Source organism: Tursiops truncatus, chromosome 10 (genome assembly GCF_011762595.2).
Source record: "Tursiops truncatus isolate mTurTru1 chromosome 10, mTurTru1.mat.Y, whole genome shotgun sequence".
Taxonomy (NCBI): Eukaryota; Metazoa; Chordata; class Mammalia; order Artiodactyla; family Delphinidae; genus Tursiops; species Tursiops truncatus.
Window position 1 is genome coordinate 21,730,187 of NC_047043.1, and position 22,222 is coordinate 21,752,408.

Below are 22,222 nucleotides of genomic sequence, written 5' to 3' on the forward strand. Positions count from 1 at the left end.
GCAGTTCTTCCCCAGTTGGTGTGTGGTACTTCTGTTTGACCCTGCTCCTTTCTCCCCATATTAACAAAGGCATTTCAGAGACAGGTGGGAGCTTTGCGTTTACTTGTAGCTGTTCCAAGTGTATATTCCTTTCCCCCATCTTTGATTTCTTTCTCCTAACATAGAGTATAGGAAGTGACGTTGGCTTGATGTTTATTACATTTTTATTCCAGGTGGTGAGACCAGGAATGAGAACAGGGAATTAGCTTCAAAACAGGTAATATCTACTGGAATCCAACCACATGGAGAGACAGCTGCCAAATGCAACGGGGATGTTATCGGGGGTCTTGAGCATGGAGAAGCCCGAGACCTTCTGGGCACATTAGAGAGGCAGCGGGGAAATCCCACCCAAGAGAGACGACATAAATGTGATGAATGTGGGAAGAGCTTTGCTCAGAGTTCAGGTCTTGTTCGCCACTGGAGAATCCACACTGGGGAGAAACCCTATCAGTGTAATGTGTGTGGTAAAGCCTTCAGTTACAGGTCAGCCCTTCTTTCCCATCAGGATATCCACAACAAAGTAAAACGCTACCACTGTAAGGAGTGTGGTAAAGCCTTCAGTCAAAACACAGGCCTGATCCTGCACCAGAGAATCCATACTGGGGAGAAGCCGTATCAGTGCAATCAGTGTGGGAAGGCTTTCAGTCAGAGTGCGGGCCTTATTCTGCACCAGAGAATCCACAGTGGGGAGAGACCCTATGAATGTAATGAGTGTGGGAAAGCTTTCAGTCATAGCTCACACCTCATCGGACATCAGAGAATCCACACTGGGGAGAAGCCCTATGAGTGTGATGAGTGTGGGAAAACCTTCAGGCGGAGCTCACATCTTATTGGCCATCAGAGAAGCCACACTGGGGAGAAACCCTACAAATGCAATGAGTGTGGGAGGGCCTTCAGTCAAAAGTCAGGCCTTATTGAACATCAGAGAATCCACACTGGAGAAAGACCCTATAAATGTAAAGAATGTGGGAAAGCTTTCAATGGGAACACTGGCCTCATTCAGCATCTGAGAATTCACACAGGGGAGAAGCCCTATCAATGTAATGAGTGTGGGAAAGCCTTTATTCAGAGGTCAAGTCTCATTCGACATCAGAGAATCCACAGTGGAGAAAAGTCTGAATCCACGGGAGTTTAGGAAAAAACTTTAGTCATAGATTGGGCATTATTCAGCATTAGAGGAACCATGTGCTAGTGAGAGGTCTTTCAGTGTAACAAAAAGGCAGAAAGTTCAGCATCATTACAACCTTATCTAGGGTCAGAATTGATAGTGGTGACAAAGTTAGAATAGCTCTTCAGTAGTTTGGGCACAGTGCCTTGATGCAGGTTGATTAGCTTGACTATCTTGGGAGGTGTCTGATGGAGTGGAGCTCCTGATGGCCTAAGGTATCCTTTAGAAGCTTAAAATAGCATTAGAGCAAGTTGCTCGTCACGGCTTGAGGCACTTAACTTTGTCTTTTTGGTGAGTAGCTATAGGTTTGAGAGAGGCTACTCCTCCTAGTTCCTCTGTTTCTTCCCATCTGTGATCCCTTCTCCCATTTATTCCCCTAAAGGTGCACTTGTGCTCCTAATCTGACCTAAGAAGCTGCTTTAGAGTTTGAAGCAGCCTCTGTGTGAGACTTATATTTAGCTTTCTAAGATCCTAGTTCTAGGGAAATTTTTACAGACATCTCATGTATTTATGCTTAAGTGTGCATTTTATTTTATTCTAATGCTCCTGATAGTGGAAATCCATATTCCCATGCAAACTCAGAATGCTATATTTTTAACAGCACTCCAGCATTTTTCTTCATATATCACCTTCACTGACTCCACTGAGTCATTGAGCATCCATACGTATCCTTCACCACTCCCAGTCCCAGTACCTGTGTCAGCGAGGAAGTGGACGCATTAGTGATGGTTGTGGGAATGATGCAGAGAAAGAGGTGAGTGGAGACTCAGCCCCGCTGCTCTTGAGCTTGGATGGTTGTGCCTTTTGGTGACTTCTGACTCTGCTTTCCACCTTCCCACTGTACACTGTGGTACAAATAGGTGTTTACACTATCCTCGTTAAGGCATCACATGGGGGAAAAAAAGGAGACAGGTGCTTGAAGAAGACATAAAAATCCTTACAAAGAATGTATACTCATCTCTTTTGGCCCATTACGGTACCACTCTCTCAGGGGTCTGCACAAACCCCCTGACTAGATGGTCTACACTCTTGTCTTTACCCTGGACCCACCTCCTTAGGTGGCCTCAGCACCTCCCTCATTCTTCATCTCTTTCTTGCCATATCTACAGCGGTAATCAGTTGAATACTTCACTTCACAGTTCCTCATTCTTCTGAATTCTGGTGCACTCCATCTGTAATCCAGCAAAGACACAGTATTAAACTCATCATCACCAAGCACTATATTTCATCTTTGAAGCTTTCAGTATACCAGGGGATATTGTATAAAGTAATGAGGCTGGTTTAAAGTAACACCTACAACTTCCAGAAGAATCCAAATATGAGTTGTCCTTTAAATTGGGCAGTTCTAGCTATTCCAGTAGTGCTATTATTCCAAGTGCTACCACTCCTCTAGATATTTGGAACATTCTCAAGGTTCCTATTTAATAGACCATACAAGAAAACTCTATTACTCTTGAATTTCATCTCATTTTTGACCACTTGATTACTCACTTATTCACCATATTTGGAATTGAATAACTTTTGGCTGTTTCCAAAATCAGCTGTCAGAATTGGAATTAATTCCATTAATCCTATCCAGAAGAAAACGATACACATTGTGATGAAAATTCCAAGAGAAATTATGAAATTTCACACTGTGACTATCATGAACAGGGACAGCTTTCTAATCATGTTGTTTTATGATTGATGTTTTCAAAAATCAGTTATAAAATCAGGTATCATAGAGGTCCACCTTTTGGATCATAAATTCCTTCCCTGTAACATCCCTTCCCTACCCCAGTATGGCCCATATTGACCACTAATAACATCAGGGTTATCTACATCTATTTCATTGAACCATTGGTACCCACTTGTCATTCGTCATCCTGGTTTCCTTGGTTAACTTCTTCAAAACAATGCTTTTCAGTATCCTTTATTTTCTTATCTTCCCTCCTCCCTCCTCCCTCCTCCCTCCTCCGTCTTCCCTCCTCCTTCCTCCCTCCTCCCTCCTCCCTCCTCCCTCCTCCCCCCTCCCCCCTCCCTCCTCCCTCCTCCCTCTCCCTCTTTTTGGCCTATAGATTACTATTCCTAATTCCCTGGTACTTGAAATTACAAGAAACCAGAAATAAATCTAGTTGTCTCTAGATCCTTGCTCTCCACTTTAGTTGTGCCTTATTGTCCTTAAGATACTAATTCTACCTGAGGCAAATGCTACCTGTGTACAGATATTACATAGGATGAGTACATTGTCAGAGGGAGAGTATGTGTGTGTGTGCATGTGCATGTATACACACACTCCTCCCATGTATTGATAGTTTAGGGGAACAGTTGTCTCCTATTCCAATGAAAGCTCTCAGCAGAGTACCATATTGAAATGACTGTAGATGTACCAGTTAACATCTCTACTCAGAGTAATGTGTAGCCAGACTTAAATCTCAGAATTACTAATATCTGGCAGAAATTTAAAGAAAATATGACCAGAAAGATTACTATTTTACTGGGATGCATGTGAGAAAAGAATATGACTTGAAAGAACGATATATACCAAGGCTGATTCAGCACACCTATAGAGATAGCCAAGTAGTATAAGACAGTAGAAAAAGGCTATTGTTTCTTTGGGGGCATAAGTAGAAGCCCATTCTTGGTCTCCTGTTTTCACTCTTAGCATTAGAATATTGTTGATCACTCTGTATGACCTTATTTTGCTCCTAACTATGAGTGACATGCACTAAGTTCCTTTATCCTGCATATTCTGTTTTTATGCTCTTAATCTGAAATGAACTGTTCACCAGTACTTTCTTCTCCCATCCTCAGCTTTTCATTTTAGGACCTGGTGTAATAAAGTGGTTCTTCCGTAACTGTTGCGATCCAGCATAGTCCTAGTAGAGACATCTTAGGTTTCAAAGATTTTCTCCATTGAGTAAGGTGGCAGTGCTAGAATGCCGTGATTGATTCCCATATGGGAACAGTTAGTTTTACTCTTGGTTCTGAGGCTCTAGATAATAATAGCTGACATTTATTGAGCACTCACTATGTGCCAAACCCAGTGTTACATATTTCTTATGCTTATGGTAGATATTGTATACTCCACTGTATGGATGAGGAAACTGAGGCTTAGAGAGCTGAATGAGTTGATCAAGATCACAACTAGTAAGTGATAGAGCAGGGATTCTAACCTACATAGTCTGATTCTGAAGCCTGTGCTCCTGACAGCTGGTCTGCTGTGTCTCTAATGAACACCCTAACCCTGGCCAGCCATTTAAAAATTATGTATTCCTGGGCTTCCCTGGTGGCGCAGTGGTTGAGAGTCCGCCTGCCGATGCAGGGGACATGGATTCGTGCCCCAGTCCGGGAAGATCCCACATGCCGCGGAGCGGCTGGGCCCGTGAGCCATGGCAGCTGAGCCTGTGTGTCTGGAGCCTGTGCTGCGCAACAGGAGAGGCCACAACAGCGAGAGGCCCGCGTACCGCAAAAAAAATAAAAATAAAAAATTATGTATTCCTGGTTACTGAGGGAGGAAATGTGCACTATAGTGCAAATCCATACAGTTACTGGAAAATTGGTTGAAAATGCCATTTTGGTTTATAATTATATCATCTTTAAATGTTGATACTTTTGATGCTTTGTAGTACTAGAAAGCTAAATTCTGCAAGGAAAACATGTTTAAAGAAGTAAAACATTTTTAAAAACTGGGAGGACAAAGCAGTAACTTATAGATTCAAGTACATTTCTTTCTGAACCCAGGGAAAGTAGCATTGTGGAGGGAAATGAAATATCCATGCCCTAGGCCAGGCAGATGGACAGTCAGGATGACACCAGTAAGTTCATCTACAGCATAAAATGTGTAAAAGCTTCAACTTTACTGCTCATTTCCAACTACCATTTTATTCTTCTGTCATTCATGGTTTCTCAAACATGTCATCCATTATTAAACCCCGTTTCCTCATTAATCTATTCTTAAAACTTCTCCTTGTTGGCTTTTGTATTCCACTGAAATATCCTCAGAATCATCAGTGGATAAATATTAATGCCTTTTCTTAGTTCTTGTCCTTCTAGATCTATATTTCATACTTGGGAATTTCCCCTGCATCTCAGGGATTCTCCTTTGACTTGTGGGATCCTTTTTGGTCAGTTTCTTCACTTTTAGCTTTTCTTTGTTGGTCTTTTCTTCCTCTCCACTGAGAAAATCTCCACGTCTTAATTTTATTCACTACTTTTTCTATACTCCTATTTAACCACTGTGATTGTTTACACTTACCTTCTTATATTTGAGTAACTTAATATTTCCTGCCCTGTGGGCTGTCTCCCACAGGTACTGTAGGTACCTGTGAACTTTTCCACAGGTACCTATACAACTTGGTATTTGAAAACAGAACTCATCACTCTGTCCCCAACCCCTGTTTTCCTTTTAAATAGGCATCTTTGCTTAACATCTTTACCCTGAACAGACTCACTACCCTTCATATTTCTTATCCCAATCTTAGAGTGGTCTTTTAGTCTTTTTCTGGTCTCCATCGTTCATGTCCAAAGTCTTGCTAAGTTGTACCAATTCTTAGTCAGTTTTCTCCTTGAGGCTGGACTTTTTTACGTTTCTGCTATCCCTTCATATCCTTCTCTGCAGATCCATATCATCTGAGGCCCAGGTTATTGTAATTCTTTCTTTTCAGTTTACTTACTCCCAAGATCCCCACCTTGTATGCTTCCAAGATGGTCCTCCTCAAACTCCATTTTCACTCAAGAACACCCAGCAAATAATTCCTATCAGAGCAATGATGTTCAAAGCTCTCCATTACCTTGCCCTCCATACTTAATCTGCCTCAGCTTCATTACTGTCTAGCATATTCACCTTGATTTATCATGGTTAAACTTCCTGTGACCTTCCACTGTTGTCTTATAAGCCCTTGCCTCTGTGCCTTTCTCATGCTGTTCCTTTTGCTTAGATTTCTCTTTGGCCCCAGCTCATGTTCATTACTCCCTTCAAAGCCTAGCTTCCATTACATCTTCTGAATGAGCTCTCCCTGATGATTTCATCTCACACTGAGACCTCCCTTATTCTGTGCTGCCTCAGCACTGATCCTTTTGAGTTTTTACTATGGTCCATGCAGTTACTAATATGTTGTTTTGTAATTATTTTCTACCATTCTGTATTGTAGTTTCACATTTGTATTTATTTCCCAAGTTAAATTGTAAGCTCCTTGAGGGCAGGAATAATAACTTTTACATTTGTATCTTTGCACCCTTTAGTGCCTAGAACAGTGCTGAGCACATAGTAGGCGTTTAATAAATGCTTGTCGAATTATTGTGTGGATTATTTTTTTATATACAGAAAATTTTACACTGCTTTTGAGGATATATGTCTCTTCTTATTTTGTGCACAGACCTATTTCCATTGTACATCAATAACTGCCTGTACCTAAGACTAAAGACCAAAAAATTCAACTTTAGGAGGGTATGTGTGAAAAGTTGAAATGTGAAGCTTTCTGTTTGTTTGGTCAGAGTTATTTATTGGTTAAGAAAGAAAATAGGAAACTCTAAAGATTACTGTTTATCGTTGCAAAAGTGCTTGAGAATAGGCTTTTGTATCTCAAGTTAGACTGGTGGTTCTCAACTGGAGAAATCTGGCAATGTCTGGAGACAATTTCAGTTGTACCTTTAGTGGATGGCTGGGATACCACTGGCATCTAGTGTTAAGGCTGGAGATGTTGCTAAACATCCTGCGTGCACAGGACAACCCCCACAACAAAAGAGTTATCAAACTCCGTATGTTTAATAGTGCCAAGGTTGAGAAACCCTGGTCTAGATATATTTAAGGTAAATAGGAAAAAGAAGAGAGATGAAATACTAGATTTTTTTTACAATTAGAAAAATTAGCTATACCAAGCTTTATGAGAATCCTAAGTGTTTATATATTTTGTAGTTTGTAAGATTAGAAAAAGCCTTAACGTTTGGAGTTTACAGCAACATACCTGTATGTTTTAAGATTGCTTTCAGCATCAAATCTGCCTCCATCCTTTATACCAAGTGGAAGATGTTGTAGGAGTACAAGTCTAGTTTTAGCCTTCTATATCTTGGTTCATTACATAAAATACAAGGTAAAACACTGGGGCCTATCTCTTTAGCAGGGGGCCTGCAACTTACCAAAGATTTAGCTTTGGGGACAACACATGACCCTCGACAGTCCCTTGGACAGCCACTAGACAGGAATAACTCAACTTCCCAAGGAAACCCCAAGCCAGAACGTTGTCAAAGTTTGCCAAGTATTAAAACACATCCCCACTTAAAAAGTTTTTAACATACTCTGTTAATCCTACTTAAGAAACACATGTAGGGGGAAATATTAGTAGGAAATTTAGTTAATTAGGAAATTGAGTAGTGTAAAAGAAGACTTTTAAAAAACTAGTCTCCTTTTGTAACTCAATGGTACTTCCTTCAACAGGTTTAAAGAGTAACAATCCCAGAGTTAGAAAAATCAGTTTATGTAATACAGCAAAGAAATAACTGTGTTGATCTGTTGTGTTTACTCATACAGTCTATAGAATGCTAGGTTTGGAAGTGACTTTTTTTTTTTTTTTTGCGGTACGCGGGCCTCTCACTGATGTGGCCCCTCCCGCTGCGGAACACAGGCTCCGGACGCGCAGGCCTGGCGGCCATGGCTCACGGGCCTATCCACTCCGCGGCATGTGGGATCTTCGCGGACCGGGGCACGAACCCGTGTCCCCTGCATCGTCAGGCGGACTCTCAACCCTGGAAGTGACTTTTGAGATCATTTTCCAGCCCGTTATTCTGTAAATGAAGGTCCAGAGAGGCCATGTGGCTTGCACCAGGTCACCCATTAAGTTAGTGGTACAGGCGAAACTAGAATCCAGGCTTGCTGAGGCTTTGCCTATTTCTTTTTTGGCTAGTCATGACCCTTGTTTTATGTTCTTGTTTCATACTGTGCCATGGGATGTATTCATACTTATTGCCTCCACTTGTAGTGTTTCATTTTAGGAATTATTCCTTTCATCAGCTTGTATGTCCAAACGAGTATACTGACTGGTGTCTTGAGTTAAATTCTTTAATAAACGACTGAGTAGTCCAAGGGATTTTGCAGTACCGCCGCCCTTTTGAAAGTCCTGCCCTCTCAGGTCTGGTTCCTAATCTTGGAGAAAGCACATAGGATGTGCAGCATTGGCTTCAGAATACTAATAATGAAGACCAGAGCTCTTAGGGACCTGTGGGTCAGTTTTAGGAATCCTGTAGGGCCCAGACTGGAGATGTTGCCCTTTCCCAGCTGCAGTGTCTTTAAATTCCAATATTCAAGGGTGATCCTACCCTGGGTAAAATCAGGAAGCAAAAAATCACCTTCGTGACGGGTGAGGCAGGAATTCGGAGTCTTTCAAAGACTCGGGGCAGAGGAGCTCCCAGGAATGACAGTATTGCCCAGACCCCACAACTGCCTGTCTGGGTACAAGCTAGGCCCCGCCCCGGAAGTGCTGAGAGGGACTTCCGGTCGCGGGGAGCTCTCGGACCAGGTTGCTGCTCGGGCTGTAGTAGTAGGGTCCTCTGCGTTTGGGCGGTGGCGTGGTGGGCGTTGCTCAGCTGCAACCCCTCGGATTCCTTCTCCTTGGTCGGACCGGGTGGAGCGTTGGCATGAGCCCCGAGAGGCAGTCCTGGGACGGTGGGCGCTAAGCCCAGATGCAACCTCCCAGGGAAGGGTTTTTCTCGCGATTTAGTGCTGCTGGAGTCCATCCACATTTGGACTACTCTCGGGATTATAACCCCTATCTTTCTGAGGTCTTCAGAGATTTATTGAGTCACATTAGCAACGTGTACCCCTGGTACATTTGGAATCAATGCCCACCAGACCCCTCAGCTTGCCATTCCAAACAAAAGGGAGAAACTGCAAATGAGTGGAAGTATTAGGATCTCTAAATTTAGGAGAGGTTTCCTCTTCCACATCTGCGTTTCGTGCCCATACTTCCTTTAGAATGCAGAATACACCTCTGTATTTCAGCTTGGCAATAAATAATCGCCCTTCCCCTTTAGCAGTAACTTTTCCGTCCACACGTGTGCAGACCCGCCTACCAGCAACGGCGGTGCTGTTCTCTCCCGACGCACGTCTCCAGGCCCTCTCCCAGTAGTGCTCCGAGGCAATGGCAAGGAGATTCCTGTGGCACAGGGCCACGCCTGCTAATCCCAGTTTGTGATCTGACAGCCCTTCTTTGAAAGTTAGCCCCTTATTTGACATGGCTTTCTTTCTTTTTCTTTTTTTTTCTCCCATTACCCTCAGTAATTAGTGTAAGAGCTGTGGCAATCTGCTTTTTCTTTGAGTAAATTAATGTTTCTTTTACAGAAGTATTCTGGAAAAGGGAGGCCCTCAAGAGGAATCTTACTGAATTGCAGACTCTCCAATTAACAAGAAAGCTGCATGTATGCATTTTTAGAAGACCTGCTTTTGCTGGTTCCAAGGATTCTGTTACTGGAAAACTGCTCTGAGCTGGCTCCAGCAGCTCGGTTGACAATGGCTGAGTCCAGTTCCTGACTATTCTGATGAGGAATGCCAGGTCTCGGAATGGGAGTGGCATTGGGGGGAGAGGTGAGAGGGTCTTTGGGAAAGTGACTAAGCTGGAGGACCTCAAGAGGGAGTAGGATGAACCTAGACAAGAGGGCAGCAAAGGAGTGGTATTATCAAGTCGTCTTAAAACTTTCAGCCTCTTAGTGATGATTCTTCTTTTTTTTTTTCCTACGTTTTATGTATGCAAGTCTAAAGTCGGACTGTGATAGTAGCCAAATAACTTAATCTCTGTGCTTCCATTTCCTCGTCTGTAAATGAGGATGATAAAAGCAACTGCCTTTTACATTACATGAACATTACCTGGTACAAAAGAAGTGCTATCTAGATATTTGTTGTAATTATTTCTTCCTCTCCTTACCTTCCTGGGACTTGGCCTGCTCTGCTGATTTATTTGTTTATACAGTGATTCCCCATAATTTCACGTGTTTAATTTTTTCTAGGTCCCATTTCTTGCACACAGTCAAGAAGTGATCTATTAATAAATGTCAGCTCTGGCAGCAGAAGGAGAACCACTGTCTCTGCAGCTCCTAGCCAGGAATACACTATTGAAATATCAATTACAGGGACCCTTCTCCCTACAGGAGTGTTGTTAGGTGTTAAACTTTGACATTCTGTAGTTTTCTGAAGGTTCTGGATATAAGGGACCTGAGGACACTTTTTTTTTTTCTTAAACTTCTGTTTAATGAGATCAGCATAACTGCGTGGTTATGACTGCTCAGCAATCTGGTTAAGTTCAAAATGAGGGTGGAACAATAGGGAATCCAGCTCAGCTTTGCCAATTCCATGATTTGTATTATTCAGAAGTTCTCCCTTTGCTGTCTGTTGTCTGAGCTATAAGTTGTAAGTATATTTTCCATTTTTTATTTGTTTTTCACTCGACTTAAGTGGGTTTTTTTGTTTTACCTTGCTGGAGTATGGATTCTTTGCGGGGTCAAATTTATCAATCTTTTCATTTATGGCCTCTGGATTTTGGTTCTTAATTAGAAAGAAAGGGCTTCCTACTCTGAAGTTATAAAAGACTTCTCCCATGTTTTCCTCTGGCACTTGTATGGTTTCATTTATAACATTTACAACTTCTATTTATTTGAAATATTTACCAGTGTACAGAGTGAGGTCGGAATCCAGTTTAATATTTTTCCAGATGATTACCCAGTTCTCTGCATACATTTATTAAAAAGTCTATTCATCTTTTTCTTACTGATTGGCTACCTTTATTATATGCTAGATTTCTGCCTGTGATTGCATCTATTTCTGAACCTTCTATTCTGAATCATTTGTTTATCTCCTTCACCAGTGCCACACTGTTTAATTATTGAGGCTTTATAATATGTTTAAAATTCTTTAGGACAAGTGCCCCTTCATTGCCCTTCTTTTTCAGTTTTCGCAGGCGGAGTCTTGCTTGTTTAGTTTTCTATGTGAACTTTAAAATCTACTTATTAAAAGGTTCGTATTTTTTTGGAATAGTGTTAAATTTACAAATTAATATAGGGATTACTTTCTAAGACCTAAGCCTTGAGATACCATTCGCTGGTTCTGCTGGGAGGCAAATGGAAGGAGTTGGGACTGTAACAGATCTAGGTTCAAATTCCACCTCGGCGCTTTTATTAGTTGTCCAACCTCAGAAAACTTATCTGCTTCTTAGATTTCTTATATATGAGAGGATAACTGTAACGTCTGCCCTGCAGGATTAAAGGAGCTAAAAAGCCTAAAATGCCTTTTTCTGTGTAAATAGAATCCTTTCCACTCTGCTCATTTCAGGGCCTCAGCTCATGAACCACTGAGAGGGAAGCCTCCAGGATCCCAGAGCGGACCACCAGGTGCCTGGGGCGGGGTTCCGCGGAAGTCGACCTCTCCGAGCCAGTGCGGGCGTCAAACGACCTGTCTATTCATCAAATCACGGTTTTCCAGGTGAGACCTCTCGCGTCATTCTCCTTGGGTTTGGAGTGAGCTGTAGGGCGAAGAGCAGCGGAGAGGGTTGCTACGCGCCGCACCTCGTTGCCTCACACCTGCCCCTCTACCTTGCTCCCCGACCCTTTCCTTCCCCTCACCCTGCCGCCTCTCCCCTTTCCCCGCCTTCTTTGCACACTCCTCCCTTCTCTTTTACTATATTTTCCTTTCTCATTTCCCACGGCTTCTTTTTCTGTCCTTTCCCTCCTCCTTCTCCTCTGGGCCGTTGCCACACTGGCATTGCCGACTCCCCCAGAGACCCCCCGAGTTCCCCAATCGCTTTTCTGGCGGGACCGATTTCCAGGCGGGTGTGGGGAGGTGGAGTAGACTTTCTTTTCTCTTGGCCGTGTGCCCTCAGCTCTCCTTTGTTCTGATAACCTTAGTAGCTGACGGACGCTTGGCAATTTTATTTAGTTGTTCTTGAAATATTTTCATTTTGCCTCAAAGGAAAAAATCAGTTTAGCTGAATGCTCTACTCACGGAAACTCCTTTCTTTTGGTATCTATATCTCATTCCCCTCTGCCTCCAACCTTTTTCTTCTGTTTAAATGATGAAAGCAAATGTCCCTCTTTCTTCTTGATAGCTTTTCTTTGGAATTAAAAATCTTAAGGTATCTGATAACAGCTCAGAAAGGTAACTTTATACATATTTGTAGCCTTAAGATAATTTATCCAGAAAAAATACTGTATTTATTGTCCTTTGTAGTTGCCTAAAGTCAGTATCAGCAGTTTGGGGCTGTGAGGGGAATATATTAGGGAAAAGAAGGCACATTGAGGCAGCCACAGGAAAGGCTAATTCAAGAGTGAGCAAGCTACAGACCAGAAGGAGTTTGGGTAGGACTAGACGTTCTCTGTGTTTTGCTAAGGGCAAAGCGACTTGCACCACATGCTTTCATGGTAGCCATGTTTCTGGACTCTGGGCAAGCGTTCATTTGCATGTGACCTGTGCACTGAGTTAGCCTTTTTCAGTGTTGCCAAGGAGCTACTGTTCAGAGAAACTGGATAGAACAGCATCACTTAGAAATGGTACAGTTCGTAAGCCATGGAGAGTATAGTGCCCATATGAAAGTAAACCTGTGACTGATCTGTGGGGCTCGAAACTGGATTAAGGAAATCAGAGGCTTTAAAAGTACATGTTTCTATAAAGAAATATTGGAAAGACACAAGAAGCTAATAAAATTGATTACCTATGGAGGTGGCAAACTGAGGGGGGATCAGGGTGGAAACAAGTCTTCTTTTTATATATCTTTTGAGACCATTTTGACTTTTGAATTGTATATTACCTATTCAAAGACACAGACAAATTTTTAAATAAAATTTTTAGAATAGTTTCTGATCTCTGGGCATTTTGGATTAGCAGAAAAATTGTGAAGGTAGTACAGAGAGTTCTTATATCCCCCACACCCAGTTTCTTTCTTTTTTTTTTTTTTGGCTGCACCACGTGGCATGTAAAATCGTAGTTTCCCAACCAGGGATCAAACCTGTGCCCACTGCATTGAAAGCATGAATTCTTAACCACTGGATCACCAGGGAAGTCCCCAGTTTCCCCTGTTATTAACATCTTACATTATATAGAATACTTATCACAACTATTGAGTTACTATTGCCTATTATTATTAAAGTCCATACTTTATTCACGCTTCCTTAATTTTTACCTAATATTCTTTTTTCTAGTCCAGGATCCCATCCAGCATACCATATTACATTTAATTGTCATGTCTCCATATGCTCCTCTTGACTGTGACAGTTTCTCAGACTTTCCTTGTTTTTGATGACTTTGACAGTTTTGAGGAGTACTTTAAGGTTTCTTTGTAGAATGTTACTCAATTGAAATTTGATGTTTTTCTCATTATCATGCTGAGGTTAGAGGTTTGGGGGTGTTGACTTATCACTATTGAGACATAAAACAATTTGTAAGATGGAAAAAGGCAGAGGGAGATAATTTGTGTAATTTGAGTTTGAAGCAAAAGTTTTATTAAGTTTGGAGATAGAATTGAGTTTGTTCCCAGGGGATAAAAGAGTGGGGGCAGTCCAACAAGTTATCCACACATTGGTCTGAATTATAAAGATGGAGTGGACCCTTCTTTGGAGAGATAAAGGGTCTGTTCTGTCACAGTTCCAGAGAAGACAAAGCACCCCTGTTGCTGAGATACTGTCTGTCATAGCAACATCAGCTGCAGCAATAGTAGAGGTAGCAGTAGACAGAGCTTCTTTTATCTCCATGTCTCTCTTCCAACCCAAATAGTGTGGACTTGTGTGAGTGATAAAACACAATGATAATGTTATTGTCATTTTTCCCAAACTAATTCATTATCAGTTGAACTTCTGGTTTTTTGCCTTCTCTATTCCTGTGCTCCTTCATCTGCTCTGTTATCTGCAAATCTCTGCAACTCCTGTCTTGTTTCCCAATTTAATTAAATTTGATAAAAAGTCTTAAGTAGAAACTATCTATTATTTTATATACTCACTTATATCCCAGATTTTGTGCTTTAAATACCTTTATAAAGGGTAGACTTAAATAGTTATTTGAGTCAGGTGTTCATTCCAATAGTTCTGTGGTGGTACAGACTGAAGAAAAACATTTGATCTGGCCACCGTGTGATCGGTGTGTCCTGGGTTTGTGGAACATGTTTGAGAGTCCTAGTTTAGTCTTTATTACATCATATTGCTTTAGCATCAGGGAATAAATTACATTTGAAAGGTCTTTTTATTTCAGGAATCAAGGCCAAAGGTATGAACAAGGTGTCAATTCTGAAGGGAAGATTTTTGTAAGGATGGACCCACACCCGAAGGTCCCCAACATATATGATAGGGATACTTTACAGATTCCTGAGAATGAAAAACCTTTTCAGTATGAGGACCAGTTAGAAAGGCATGTGGACAAGCCTGAAGAAGAAAGATGGTATAAATGCAGTGAGTGTGGAAAGAAGTTTGCCCAGAGCTCAAGCCTTGTTCGACATCGGAGAATCCACACTGGAGAGAAACCCTATGAGTGTGATCACTGTGGAAAAGCCTTCAATGCACGCTCAACCCTCAGTGTGCATGAAAGAATCCACACTGGTGAGAAACCCTATACTTGTAATGAGTGTAGGAAAGCATTCAGTGTGAGGGCACACCTAATTATACATCAGAGAATCCACAATGGAGAGAAACCCTATGAATGTAATGAATGTGGCAGAGCATTTAGTGTGAGCTCAGACCTCATCAAACATCAGAGAATCCACTCTGGTGAGAAACCTTATGAATGTGATGAGTGTAGGAAAGCCTTCAGCGTGAGCTCAGACCTCATCAAACATCAGAGAATCCACACAGGAGAGAAGCCATATGAGTGTAAGGAGTGTGGGAAGGCCTTCTATGTGAACTCAGCCCTTACTAATCACCAGAGGATTCATTCTGGAGAAAAGCCCTATAAGTGTGGAGAATGCAGGAAAGCATTCAGCCAGATCTCAACTCTTATTCTTCATCAGAGAATCCATACTGGAGAGAAACCGTATGAGTGTGACGAGTGTGGGAAAGCATTCCGTGGGAGCTCTAATCTTACTAAACACCAGAAAATACATGCCAAAGGAAAGTGTCATCAGTGACTTACATGGTGAAGATATTACAAAGGCCTTTTTTTTTTAATATCAGAAGTTGTCACCAAAGGAAGGGTATGGTAAAAGTTAATGTTTTAATTGACACTTTGTTTCTTGGACTATCAAAGAAGTGAGAAGTCAATGAAAAAGGACTCCATCATCGTAATGATTGACTTAAGTCTCTAAGATCACATCTACTTCTGAGAATGCAGTTTTACTACTCATAAGGTAAATTATAGCATAATATAGTTTGTTATGGTTTAGTAAGAGCAAACTTCAGTATTTCAAACATGATTTTTCCTTTTCTTATGTGCAAGCCTTTTGTTGTTGTTGTTGCTACCAGTATTATAGGTGAAACATTAAATTTTGAAATTGGAAGTAATGTTGGTTGGTGAGACAGGGACTACATGTCCTCATTGAATCTGCAAATAACTAACCTATTGGTCTTGATTTCTTTGGCTTTAATGTACTGCTATGCTCTTAGAGATGGTTAAATGAGTTAGTGACCTCGTGGCAGAAGGCATACTCTCTTTTTGGCTAGGAATCCCAACTGATAATTCTTCAAAGTTATTCTTTTTTTTTTTTTTTTTTTTTTTTTTGACCATGCCATGCGGCTTGCAGGATCTTAGTTCCCCAACCAGGGATCAAACTCGGGCCCTCTGCAGTGAAGGGGCTGAGTCCTAACCACTGAACCGCCAGGGAATTCCCTCTTCAAGGTTATTCTTGCTTAGTTAAAGCCCCAGGCCTGGCTAAGACTCCGCATTCCCAACGCAGGTGGCCCAGGTTCGATCCCTGGTCAGGGAACTAGATCCCACATGCCGCAACTAAGAGTTCGAATGCCCAACTAAAGATCCCGCATGCTGCAACGAAGATCCCATTTGCTGCAGCCAAGACCCAGCGCAGCGAAATAAATACATAAAAATAGATTAATTTTTTTAAAAAGGTTAATTATAAGGCCCAGGCCTTTTGGACTTAATAATCCAATAAACCCCAGAACTTACCTGAGCTTCCTAAACCAAAAACCTCTCAAAAGAGTGTCAGGTGCTTCCGACCCTTGCATTCAGTGTTTCTCAAAGTGTAATGTGGCATATGCAAAGACTCAGAGGTATGAGAATGGAACAAGCTTGGGGAACTGTTGTTGAGTTGGGGTTGGCATTAGTCTTAGGATGGCTTTCAACGATCTGTTTGAGAATAGAGATGCAGACATAGAGAACAGAGGTGTAGACATGGGGGTGGGGGGATGAATTTGGAGATTGGGATTGACATATGTGCACTGCCATGGTGTAAAACATGGCTAGTAGGAACCTACTGTATAGTGCAGGGAGCTCAGCTTGGTGCTCTGTGGTGACCTAGATGGGTGGGATGGGGTGGGGGGGGGAAGGAGGGGATATATATACACATGTAGCTGATTCACTTCGTTGTACAGCAGAAACTAACCCAACATTGTAAAGCAACTATACTCCAATAAAAAAAAACAACGATCTATCTGAGTGACTATGTGAAACTTGATATCTGTAATCAACCAGGAGAGCTCAGATTTGGGAGGTGGTAGAAAGTTAATGAATTCAGTTAGAGAAATGTCTTTGTTATATCTGTGGTAATCCCAGTAGAGCTGTTCACCAGACTATAGCCTAACTTCCTAACTATCCCCAGGCCTAAAACTCAAACTCTGTATTCTCTGCACATATGAAACTCAAAGGAAATCTGGACTTTAAAATTACTTTGTTATTATTTTTCTATTTTAGTAGTGATTTCTTACTCCTGGGTAATGGGCCTGAAATCCTTTTGATCCCTGAAACTTAGTAATTCGAGGTTCAAGGTGAGCACCAAATTGATAGAAATTGCAGATTGCTTTGGTCCACACTGTGGACAAGTAGGAGGGAACACTCTGTGGGAAGTTGAAGTGGTATTCACTTCAGAGTAAGACTCTGTGTTGCAAAGGATGCACAGTTTCCCTGAATTCTCATCAGCAATTCAAGCAAGTCAGCTATAAGGCACACTGGATTCCAGGTAGCTTAAGCTAACTTGTGCCCTCAAACACTGAGGTCACAGACGCATGTTAAAAAGCACATCATGAAGTCTCTGTTATTGAGATGGTGCTTACCACACTACTCAGGTAACTTTAGGCCTGGACATGGGGCCTGAAGGTAGAGAATGTCATGGTTCTGCAGCTCAAATTGAGGAGATAGGACCTCAATCAGGGCATGAGGCATGTTAGAGAAAGTAAGGCACGTACTTACAGGCAGTGAAGGGCCTCAAAGAAGCACCAGGAAGTTGACTGTGCTATGCTGGGTTGAAGGTGTTAATTCTTTGCCCTACTTTTTCCTGTCTTTGGCAATTGAAGGACACTGTGGTTTCCCCCTGCTCTGCTCTGGAGAGACTTCCCTGTCACCCCCTGTCTATGTCGTTATCGCCATTGTTTTCAGTATTTACCTCTTTGGGCCCAGCTGTCTTGGTTTGTTCATAGGATGGTGGTTTGCAGGCAGAGTCGTCTGGGTGGAGCACACCCTTCTGGGATCAGCACTGAAGTGATGCCATATCCCACCCAGACCAGCACAACTGTGATTCCTAAGCAGTAAGTGGTGAGTATTTTGAAAACTTTGAAGGAACAGACATTCTGGAAAAAGAAATTTCATTTACTGAAGAATTGAGTGTTAGGATATCAGGATATATGTAATATGGTTATTCCTTATAAGCTCAGATTAAGGTATTAATGATTATCTATTTTAGGTTGGGCCTTGTGTCAGTTACTAGGAATACAAAGATAAATGAAAAAAGCACCCTACTCTCCAGAGACTTACAGTCTATTTGCGGACAGGGAGAAAGGAGTAGATAGAAAATAATAATTACAGTGATAAAGCCATTGGATTTATACCGAATGCTTTTCATTGTAAGTGTAACAAGTACTTATGAGAAGGTTGGAAAAGCTTTGAAGGAGGATGAAATCTTGAAGAAAGAATGAGTTCTTCAGCCACGTGAAAAGGAATGAAGGAAGGTACAGTGGGAATAACGTGAAAATCATGGTGCATCTGGGGGAGGAGAAGGAAGTTTTCAATGTGTATGATTTTTCAGACCTGACCATAGGCAGTTACAAAGGCTTTATCCCTCATGGGTGTAAAGCTACCCTCCTACACAAGGCTTTGAGGCACAGCCAGCGCATGCAGTCTCTGAAGGGAGTTGCAGTCAAAGACTCAGACCGCCTGGCCAGCCATGCTTTTAGGCATATCTGTACTCTTAGCCCAGGCACCTCCTTTTGGGGCCCTTTTTACTGGGGGTCTTGCCCGAGTAACTCTTCAAGATTCTCTCACCCTGATAAGGCAAGACACTTTTCTCCACTCTGACTCAGCACTAGTACTTTTACAATCCTAGCCTTTCCCCTCTTTCTTCCCCTGGCCTCCAGGTCCAGAAAATGACTGGAGCCTTTTGTTTGGTGCTGTGTTGGCAGTGACACAGTCCCCACACCTGTGCTGATACAGCTGACCCCTGCCTGGCACTGTTGCATGGATAAGAATAACACACTGCAGGAGCCAGCACTTTTTTGTTGTTGGGCCTCTTGCTAATGCTATTGCAGTAAGTGATTAAAGGCTTGGCTGTTACTTTCATTTTTGCCTGTGTTAACTGACTAATGCAACACATTCTCACCACTCTAGAATCCAGGCTAGAAGAATGCTCCTACCTTGAATATGCTGCTGTTATGGCAAAAGAAAAACAGTGGTAGGACCACATGATGGCTTTTAAAGCATCTGTTCAGGAGGAGCATATGTCATTTCCACTTACGTTTCGTTAGTCAAAGCAGTTCAAATCACCAAGCTTACTATCCATAGGGTGGAGAAAAATAAAGCTTACAAAGAGGACAGTGAATAACTAAGAAAAGTAATATAATTTACCATTGAGATAGTGGATCTACCATATTGGTCAATATTTTTTGAATGCTTCCTATGCTGGGGCTTTTTCTGAGTACCTTACATGTGTATTTTTCTCAATAAAAAATAATGAAATGAGATACATACTACTATATTCCCATTTTACAGCTAAAAATATTGAGGAACAGAGACAGCTAGGAAATGGCAGAGCCAGGAATTGAAACCAGAAGTTCAACTTGACGATGTTTTCTCTTAACCACTATGCTATATTATGAAAGTTTTGATCTGAAGGTTGTTTATGCACCACAGTGGGCCAGTGTGTTATGCTGGTAAAAACTTTAAAGGTGAAATTCAAGAGCCCTTGGTCTCAACCTATCTTTACCTCTAAGTAATCCTGTTACCTAGGCTAATGCCACCTAGCTGGGCCTCAGTTTTACATCCTTAAAAATAAGGAGACAGGCTAGATATTCTCTGATACACCTTACAGCTTTGAGGTTTTTATCATCTCTCCAAATAGATAGTAAAATGCTTTGTTATGTGATGACCTCTTCTTTAATCTGCTACTTTATATATTGTTATGTTCATTGGAGCTCTTGCACAAATGAGTCTCCTCACCAGTCCTTTCTGTTTTACTTCTCCTGCTTTACATTAGTGATGATACTAATAATGAGTAGCTTCCATTTATTTAGACCTATTCTGTTCCCGGTACTTTTTCAGGCTCCTTAGGGTAAATTATTTCATTTAAAAGTATAGATGCTATATTTAGAAAAGAAGCAAAGGTGAAAAAAAAATGCTCTAAATATCCCTTTTGAGAACTTAAAGCACAGGAAAATAAACCCAAGAAAGCAGAAGGAAGCAATTACTAAAGATAAGAGCAGAAAGTAATGGAAAAGCAAGTATGTATTCTTACTTAGAACTTTCACACATAAAGAGTTGTGTTTTATGTAGTTTCTCTCTGTAGGCTACTCTCATGTATGTTACATTTGACTTCCTCTTTCTGCCTCTGGGGAAAAGATGCCAATTTCATGATCAACCTGTTCTTTCAGATGGTGACTCCTGGCCTTAAATAAGGAGTCTGTTTCAAAGCAGAGTTTTCCAGAAGAAGTCTAACAAACAAGGGAGATGTTCAGAAGACTAAGTGGGAACATCATCAGGGGCTCCACACTGGACAAGTTTATGGACTTCTGAATAATTTACCCAAGTGAGAGAGGAGCTCCTTTGAGGACACACAACTTACATTGCCTCAAGCCATGGAGAATATCACTCCGATAAAGAGGCCTAAGATACCTGGGAGAATTCACCCTGAAGTTCAGTCCTGTCGATGCTGTGGGCATGGGAAATTCTGCATTCAGCTTGTGCACAATTTCCAACTTCAACTGTAATAAAAGAAGCAGCCACTCGTAAAGCGAGTGGAAGTCACCAAACCAAAAATATCCCTCCCTCATAAGACAAACCCTGGTACACCAGCAACCCTGACCAAGCACCAGCACATCCAAACTTAAAGAAAGCCCTATAGATCCTCAACCAGGAACGACCTTCGGTGTAATCCCAAGTCTCAATAAACAACAGAGAAGCCATCCTGAAAAGAGTTTCATGAGAATAAAGAATGTGGCAAAACCTTCAGACACTGGAGTGGTCTTAGACATCAGAGAACCCTTGGGGATATCTTCAGTGTCAGAAGCCTTCTCTGTGAGGTCAAGTCTCATTGAACATAAGCAAATTCATTTTGGACAGGAACCTTATCTATGTCATGAATGTGGCAAAGCCTTTAAGTTCTCTGATAGCATTGCTAAACATCAGAGAATCCATACTGAAGAGAAAACTTATTGGTGTAAAGAGTATAATACTGTAGGATTCATTGTGTTTCGAATCTGGTCACCCGCCAAAGAACCCACAATGGAAAGCACCATTATGAATGTAGTGAGTGGGGGAAGGCCTTCGTTTGGAAGCCAGCACTTAATTACCAGAAAACCCATGCTAGAGAGAAACTCCATAAATATTAAAATGTGGGAAGGCCTTCACTTAAAAGCTCAATCTTATACATTGGAAAATCCATACTGGAACAAAACGCTATGTATATATGACCACTGTGGGGACGCTTTCAGCGTTAGCTCAACTCTTAAAGTGTAGCAAAGATTCCTTGTGGGGGAAGGCTCTTTAAGGGTAAATAATGTAGGAAAGCCTTCAGTCAAAGTTCATATCTTATCAGGAATTCCCTGGCAGTCCAGTAGGACTCCACACTTTAACTGCCCCCCACCCCCATCAAAAAGAAAGAAAGAAAAAAAAAGTTCAGATCTTATCAAACATCAGGATCCACACTGGAGAGAAGCCTTATGACTGGGACAGGTGTGGGAAAATCTCTTGAACTCATCTTTTACTAAACATCAGAGGATACACAACAAAAATGAACCTCAGTAGTCAAATATGTGGTAGAGGTATAACATAGAACTTTTCAACATCAAATGTCACCACTAAGAAAAAACCCAATTGCAAAAAATCACTTTAACTGGCATCATTTTATGCAGTTAGACAAGTATTACCAGAGAGACTTTGTCAGGTCACTTTGGGTAAAGCTGAATTAAAACAGATTCCTGTGACAGATCTCAGTGGATATTTAACTGTCTTTGGCACAGTTAGCTTTTCATTTTCTACAGTAAATGTAGAGAGAGTAGGGGGATGTCTTTAAAACTAACCACAACCTTGGATAATCCAAATATTATTTATAACATTTATTTTTTGTTTGGAATTCATGATGCTAATTAAATACTTTTTCTAAGAATGATTTTGACATTGATTCCTGGGATGCAACGGGTATACGCTTCTACCAGACTTACACCCTTTTACTTTTTTTTTTTAAACATCTTTATTGGCGTATAATTGCTTTACAATGGTGTGTTAGTTTCTGCTGTATAACAAAGTGAGTCAGCTATACGTATACATATATCCCCATATCCCCTCCCTCTGTCTGCCTCCCATCCTCCCTTCCCACCCCTCTAGGTGGTCACAAAGCACCGAGCTGATCTCACTGTGCTGTGCTGCTGTTTCCCACTAGCTAGCTATCTTGGTGGTGTATATATTTGGTGGTGTATATATGT

At 41.5% G+C, this 22,222-nt stretch overlaps 1 protein-coding gene across 4 annotated transcripts in view; it reads left to right on the forward strand.

Annotated features, from left to right (window-relative positions):
• ZKSCAN8 (zinc finger with KRAB and SCAN domains 8) overlaps window positions 1-21,909 on the forward strand; it is a 41,990-nt gene extending 20,081 nt beyond the window's left edge. For 3 of the 4 annotated variants that reach the window (XM_073810492.1, XM_033863595.2, XM_033863593.2), the window contains exons 6-8: window positions 213-1,961; window positions 9,522-9,764; window positions 11,502-11,638. In XM_073810492.1, coding sequence (XP_073666593.1) covers window positions 213-1,174 — 962 coding nt within the window. In that variant the 3' untranslated portion in view covers window positions 1,175-1,961; window positions 9,522-9,764; window positions 11,502-11,638. Of the gene's footprint in view, window positions 1-212; window positions 1,962-9,521; window positions 9,765-11,501; window positions 11,639-13,551; window positions 13,559-14,523; window positions 15,493-17,731; window positions 17,847-20,173 lie in introns of those variants that run through there. The other variant, XM_073810493.1, reaches the window with a different exon arrangement.
• Window positions 21,910-22,222: the final 313 nt, after the last annotated feature.